The sequence below is a fragment of the Coregonus lavaretus genome (genome assembly GCF_964263955.1).
Source record: "Coregonus lavaretus genome assembly, contig: HAP1_SCAFFOLD_1071, whole genome shotgun sequence".
Taxonomy (NCBI): Eukaryota; Metazoa; Chordata; class Actinopteri; order Salmoniformes; family Salmonidae; genus Coregonus; species Coregonus lavaretus.
In genome coordinates, this window is record NW_028166882.1 from 12,501 (window position 1) to 19,758 (window position 7,258).

At 51.3% G+C, this 7,258-nt stretch overlaps 2 protein-coding genes across 2 annotated transcripts in view; both read right to left on the reverse strand.

Moving 5' to 3' along the window:
* Positions 1-160, reverse strand: part of LOC311114156 (histone H2A) — a gene marked incomplete at both ends in the record, with an annotated part of 387 nt that extends 227 nt beyond the window's left edge. Inside the window, one exon of the mRNA XM_084189432.1 lies at positions 1-160. This exon is cut by the window's left edge and continues 227 nt beyond it. Coding sequence (XP_084045558.1) covers positions 1-160 — 160 coding nt within the window.
* A 797-nt stretch (positions 161-957) lies between these two features.
* On the reverse strand, positions 958-1,649 carry LOC311114149 (histone H1; the record flags this gene model as incomplete). Its single annotated transcript, XM_084189425.1, has 1 exon — positions 958-1,649. The coding sequence occupies exon 1, from the start codon at positions 1,579-1,581 to the stop codon at positions 958-960; it is 624 nt and encodes a 207-aa protein (XP_084045551.1). The 5' UTR covers positions 1,582-1,649.
* Positions 1,650-7,258: the final 5,609 nt, after the last annotated feature.

A 7,258-nucleotide genomic window follows, 5' to 3' on the forward strand; every position in this document is an offset into this window, starting at 1 on the left:
CGGCCAGGTAGACTGGTGCGCCAGCGCCCACACGCTCGGCGTAGTTGCCTTTGCGCAGTAGCCTGTGCACACGGCCCACGGGGAACTGGAGCCCGGCACGGGATGAACGGGTCTTTGCCTTCGCCCTGGCCTTGCCTCCGGTTTTGCCTCTTCCGCTCATATTGGTATCTTGAGAAAGTCACAGAAAGTCTGAATGAGCCGCTCGCCACTTCGAGAGCCGTACTTATACCTCGCCACAAGAGGCAACGATTGGCCACCGGGCCGGTGTGGCCTTATCCAATTGGAGCGAGGGACAGACAGACAGACAGCCCTAAGCCGGTTCCCACCCACAGGCAGCGAGTGAGAGGCTACTTTGTGTCCCTCCGACTTTGTTACTTTGTGTCATTTCGCGTGAGCGCCAAAATGTCCGACATGAAATCCTCACATTATTTCTCTCCAAATGGGAAACAAACAGCTGGTGAGGGTGCACTCTTGAGTTTGAAATCGAAGCCACTATAGTATTGTTATTACATGGCACTTGTAACACATCACAGCAGCCTGCCTCTGAACGGGAATAGCCCAGTGGCTCATATATAAATATGGCTGTTGAGGGTGCACTCGTGAGTTTGAATTCGAAGCCACTATAGTATTGTTATTACATGGCACTTGTAACACATCACAGCAGCCTGCCTCTGAACGGGAATAGCCCAGTGGCTCATATACAAATGGCTGGTGAGGGTGCACTCGTGAGGTCGAATTTCTAAGCCATTTTGGCCCTCTATTATATTCCTCTCCCTTCGCACACACCCAGAGTGGGACGATGTTGTGTGCGTAAAAGTAGCCTAGTGTGCGTAATTTCTTTTTCACGACAGATAGTACATGGAAATCAATGCGCTTTCTATGGAAAGAGGTGGGTGGCTCTTAAAAGAGCCTTTTGTGGTACAACATGTGTCGAGTAGAACACTGTTTGTAATAGGTTTACTTCTTCTTGGGGGCTGCCTTCTTGGCCTTGGCTGCCTTGGGCTTGGCGGCTTTGGGCTTGGCTGCCTTTGTAGCCTTCTTGGGGCTCTTGGCCGCCTTCTTGGCCGCTGCGGCGGGCTTCTTCACCTTCTTGGGGCTCTTGGCGGCCTTTTTGGGTGTAGCGGGCTTCTTGGCCTTCTTGGGGGACTTCTTTGCGGCGACGGCCTTCTTGGCTGCTACCTTCTTGGGCTTCTTCGCCGCGGCGGGCTTCTTGGCGGCCACCTTCTTTACTTTGGGAACTGCGGTTTTCTTGGCGGGCTTCTTTGCCTCGACGGCTTTCTTGTTGAGCTTGAAGGAGCCGGATGCACCGGTGCCCTTGGTCTGGACCAGGGTGCCCTTGGTGACGAGGCTCTTGACTGCGATCTTGACGCGGGAGTTGTTCTTCTCCACGTCGTAGCCGCCTGCCGCCAGCGTCTTCTTGAGCGCGGCCAGGGACACGCCGCTCCTCTCCTTGGAGGCGGTCACAGCCTTGACGATGAGTTCTCCTACGCTGGGTCCCGCTTTCTTGGGCTTGGCTGCTGCCTTCTTCTTGGGTGCCTTGGCCGGCGCTGCGGCTGCGGGTGCTGGTGCGACTTCTGCCATGTCTGTCTGTCTGTCTGTCTGTCGTTTGGTCCGGTACACACACACACACACGGTCTGCGAGGAGTAGTTTGCTGTAGACGCTGCTCTGCGCTATTGAAGCTCCACACCGAGCAGGGGGCTGGCCTTAAACGCGACATGAGAACCATGTAGACTCAAGGCAACCAGCTCGGCTTCTCTGGGCTGGCCAAATGCTCTTTCACTTGTGTTTTCTGTTCGCCTATATCGGCCCGAAAGTCACAGACGGAGCCGTGTTTTTGGTCCAAAAGCGAACGGCCCAGCGAGCAGACTTGTCTCCGTTCAGAATAAAGTAATGTGGGCCGCGGAAGGGCCGTGCATTTTGTTGCGGCTCGCTCAAAACCTCACCGTTCGACTGTCGGGTGGAGCGGTGCGCACTGGTTTTCCTGTGCTATTTGTCTCCTAAATGGCCTAAAAGTGCATCCGATTGCGAGCAGCACTTGTTGTGTAGTGAGCCGAGATGTCTGGCAAGGGAATCAAATGGTTTGGGGTCCCCTGATGTGGTCAGGGGTGTTTTAAAGAAGCGCTCTTTTGGGGACCTTAAAACACATGCACCTGTGAGGCCTGGCTGAGACTAGTGTTGTACCTCAAGTTTCAGGTTGTATTCGTCATATGTACAGGATCCACATGGTATAAACAGTCCTACGACATGCTTACTTGCACTATGTGTGTGTGTGTGTGTTATTGTATTAGTACTTTTTGTGCACTGGCAGTGTGAGTGTTGTTGTTGTTGTATTTGTAGCCTACTATTTCTACACAGTGAGATTGTGTGTTGTCTTCTGGTAGGTAGGTAGGTAGGTAGGTAGGTAGGTTGGCTGTCTCTACTAATATATTGTTCACCTGCTTGACTCCGCAGCGTGACTCGCCTCGGTCTTTGTGTCTGTGGGTCTTGGTGTCTGGCTGGCGCTATGGAGGCTGGCGCCCCATGGGTCATGGCGCGTTGATATAGGCCTAGATAGAGGGAGTCTCTCTCTCTGTCTGTCTCTCTCTCTCTCTCTCCCCCCAAGTGGGACAAGGGCTGCATATGTGGTTGGACTGGGAGAAGAATCCCAGCAGGTGCATGTGGGTCAGAAGGTTGATTGCGGCCTCTTTTCTTTTCCTTGTTGTATATATGTATGGGGCGGCAGGTAGCTTAGTGGTTAAGAGTGGTTAAGAGCGTTGTGCCAGTAACCGAAAGGTGGCTGGTTCTAATCCCCGAGGCGACTAGGTGAAAAATCTGTCGATGTGCCCTTGAGCAAGGCACTTAACCCTAATTGCTCATGTAAGTCGCTCTGGATAAGAGTGTCTGCTAAATGACTAAAATGTAAATGTATAGGCTATCCCCAAGGTAGTCATTGGGATCCGCTGCTGCTCCAACGACTATCGCAAGGGCCGCCCGCTCGCTCACTGTGTTATACTGTGACTTGGCCTACAGACACATTCATATCCTCACGTGGAAGCAACTGCCTTAGCTGGTAGAGCACGGCGCTTGTAACGCCAAGGTAGTGGGTTCGATCCCCGGGACCACCCATACACAAAAATGTATGCACGCATGACTGTAAGTCGCTTTGGATAAAAGCGTCTGCTAAATGGCATATTATATTATTATATTTATCCTGTTGCCTCATGAGGGTAGTAGGAAGGAAAATACACTATGTGCCTCAAATGTACTACACTTTACATGGACATTTTGAGTCATGTAGCAGACGATCTTATCCAGAGCCACTTACAGTTAAGTGTGTGCCTACATTTTCATACTGGCCCCCCTTGGGAAACGAACCCGCAACCCTGGCGTTGCAAGCGCAGTGCTCTACCAACTGAGCTACAGGGGACTATATATGTATGATGCGACCTGGACCGGAAATGACCCGTTGGCAATAAGGGCTACGTATATATATATATATATATATATATATATATATATATGCCTACTCCTATTCTTCCTAGACGGGATTATTCACCCCCTTTTTATTCTTGCCATTATCGTTCTCATTCACATCATTAGGGTATAGTCCAATGATGGAGCGTCCATTCTCCCCGTCCGTGTCCTACCGATTCAGGAAGTCGACTCAAAATGACTATCCGCTCATTAAACGACAAAAGGCATTTCTTTCCATTCAAACCCAACAGACTGCTTTTTTTATTTACACCCTTTGTCAAATGGTGCCATTTTTCATTGCCTTCACCTGGAATGGAGGCCGACAAACATGGGTTACTATTCAGCGTGCAGAGACAACAAAAAAGGCGCGCTAAACCCCTACGCTGGAACGGGCGGGGGAAATGATACAATGTAGCCGTTCTCCGAGCCGGCGCGCGCCGCCCATTAAACAATGATACAATGTAACGCAGCCTACCTGCGCATTCATTCGGTGGCGATGGAAATGCTCTTTTTACTGACAGAGTGGGTGGCTCTTAAAAGAGCCTTTGGGTTAGTAGAGCAGTCCAAATGCGCTGTTTACTTGGAGCTGGTGTACTTGGTTACGGCCTTGGTGCCCTCGGACACGGCGTGTTTGGCAAGTTCACCGGGGAGTAGCAGGCGCACGGCGGTCTGGATCTCCCTAGAGGTGATGGTAGAACGCTTGTTGTAGTGGGCCAGGCGAGAGGACTCTCCGGCGATACGCTCGAAGATGTCGTTCACGAACGAGTTCATGATTCCCATGGCCTTGGAGGAGATGCCGGTGTCGGGGTGGACCTGCTTCAGGACCTTGTACACGTAGATGGCGTAACTCTCCTTCCTGGACTTTCTGCGCTTCTTGCCGCCCTTCCCTGCGGTCTTGGTGACGGCTTTCTTGGAGCCCTTCTTGGGCGCTGACTTTGCTGGCTCGGGCATGATGATGTCTCGTTGCTTCTCAGAAACGAATGAGGGGGTGAAGGGCGCTTACCCGTCTTATGAAGAGGAAGCTAATCAAAGTCGGCGGCCGTGGACACTCCCCTGCTTGCTCGTAGGCGCCCCTGCTATTTGCCCAGTGGAGCTCTAGCGCTCAAAAGAGCCTTCCGCTCAGAGGCTAGCTTCCCGAACAAAGACAATTGAGGGCGCGCGCGCGGGTCCTCACCCCCTCCCTCCTCTCTATAGCCTATGCTCTGTGACCGATGGGGAATTGTGTGTTTCAAAAGGGGGGCCTGAATAGTTGTCCGAATGGCACGATTGTTGTGCCACATAATGCTGGTGATAGAATTGCCCACGTTGGCACCGTCAGACATAGGGCTCCCATTTTGGACTGTGTGTGTGTGTGTGTGTGTGTGCGCGCGCGCGAACGCTGTCCCCCTCTTTTCGAGCCACATCTACCGACGGGTGGTGGTTTTATGTTGTCCAAATGCCACTATTGCTTGACCCAAAATAACAACGTCACTACACTTTGCCACTGTCAGATATAGGCCTCCCTCTGTGCGCTAAAACGGGAAGGGACATTAGAATCCGCTATTTAATACTCCCTGTCCACTCGAAGTGGCTCATACTTTCCTACCAAATAGCATACGGAAGAAAAGAAAAAAACACTATATGGAATGGGCCCTTTTGAAGCGGATGTGGGTGGCTCTTAAAAGAGCCTTTGGGTTCGAGTCGGGGTGTTGAGGTTCCGAAGAGAGTGCGTTTAACCGCCGAAACCGTACAGGGTGCGTCCCTGTCGTTTCAGAGCGTAGACCACGTCCATGGCGGTAACGGTCTTCCTCTTGGCGTGCTCGGTGTAGGTGACTGCGTCACGGATCACGTTCTCCAGGAACACCTTTAGGACACCGCGGGTCTCCTCATAGATCAGACCGGAAATACGCTTCACGCCGCCGCGGCGAGCCAGACGGCGGATAGCGGGTTTGGTGATTCCCTGGATGTTATCGCGGAGAACTTTTCGGTGACGCTTGGCGCCTCCTTTTCCAAGTCCCTTGCCGCCTTTGCCTCTTCCAGACATGGTGTGTTCGCTAGTTGAGTTCAAGTGAATGAATGACTTCAGCGCCGGTGCGTGGTGCGCTATTATCTGCGTTTGGTCGACCTGATTGAGGCCATCGGCACAGAAAGCGCGCCTCTGTGATATGTTCGGAGGCGTTGCAAAGGGGAGGGCGCTCGTTCTAGGGGACTAGGGAGGAGCGATTACAAAGGTGACGTGAAAGCAACTACCGTGCGCGGGAAACATACTCCAATACTGATATAGGCTATGTGGAACACAAGGCCAAACGGTGACAACTGGGAGATCAGCTAGTACACTGTGTCCCTGTCCTCATATTGTTGTTGTTGTTGTTGTTGTTGTTGTTGTTGTTGTTGTTGTTGTTGTTGTTGTTGCACCTGATTTTACTCATTGAGGACTTGCTAATTAGGTGACAGGTTGTTCAGTCAGCTGTGGCTCTCCAGGGCTACAAGAAAAATGGGTATTGTTGGGGGTAGGCTACTCTACCGCTGGAGTTGGGAAACACTGACCTAGTAGGATGAGTCTGTTTAGCTATGGAAGGACGTGTCGTATTGACTGTCATTAATAAACATCACTCTTCTTCTTTCTTCTCTAGACACCACTCGGCCTGACAGTAAGGGGGCCAAGAGGACCTGGGGTGCGGATGGGAGGGGTGGTGATCCCTCTGCAAGCTGGAGCGTTTACAAAATAGTTGTCATCATCCTTATGCCTAATGTGTGTTGCAGCCAAACAGCACACACTGTTTGTGTGACTCCCTGACATTACGCAATGATGTAAGCACATTTGGGAATGTCTTCCATATTGTTGCATAAAGACGACCGTGTGCATAAACTGTGAGACCGAGAGTGGCGTACCTTTACCCACACACACACACCCACACACACACACACACACACACACACAATGAAGGGATTGATTTCCTACGCATACAGAGGTGATAGTGATGTGCCAATATTGTATGGTACCTTTCTTAGCAAACCAATAATAAAGCTTCTTATAATGGAATTATTGTTATGATGTTGATCATTTGTATTGCCGCAGGATAGCCTCAGATGTGTCGTCAAAGAAAGGCCACAGAAAGAGGGCCCGTCTCAACTGTTCATTTCAAAAGGGACAAATTGGGGGGGTGCACTGATGCCTTAAGGGCCCAAGAGCACAGACTGCCACTTTATCATTCAGTGCAGTTGAACATCTCACATTTGACTAGCTTTCATAGGACAACTTATTGTTGCCATAATTGTCTCTTACCTGTACTTACTGGCTGCCGGCCCTCGGTGGAGTATATCGAGGAACAGAGGGTGCCTTTTAGGATAAGGTTCTATATCGTGGAGCTCCGCCCCATAGGGGAGCTATGCTCCTAGTGGTTTACCCTCTGCCCTAGGGCAGAACAGCCTGAAGCAAATTTATGCACACACCTACAGCCAATAGGAGTACAGGTGTCCCTATATAAGGAACCCCGTTCCATCAATCTGCCTCCCTTTATCTTCAGCGACTGGACTAGATCTGAAGAAGCCTTACGAAGTCTCTAGAAAGATTTTCGTCGTTGACTACCAGCCGTCAACGTCTTTCGCCATGAGCACACCTGGGAATTTCCCACCCCCAAAGGCCCTTTTAAGGGCCCTGTGTCGGTGTTCCACCATGGCTACCTCGGACCCCCACGATTTATGCTTCGTGTGTTTGGGACCGCAGCACGCCGAGGATGGTCTCGACATCCCTCCTAATTGCGCCTCCTGCGCCCTCCTTACCATAAAGGAGAGGCAGCAGCGTCGGGCGTTTTTTGCGGAGGA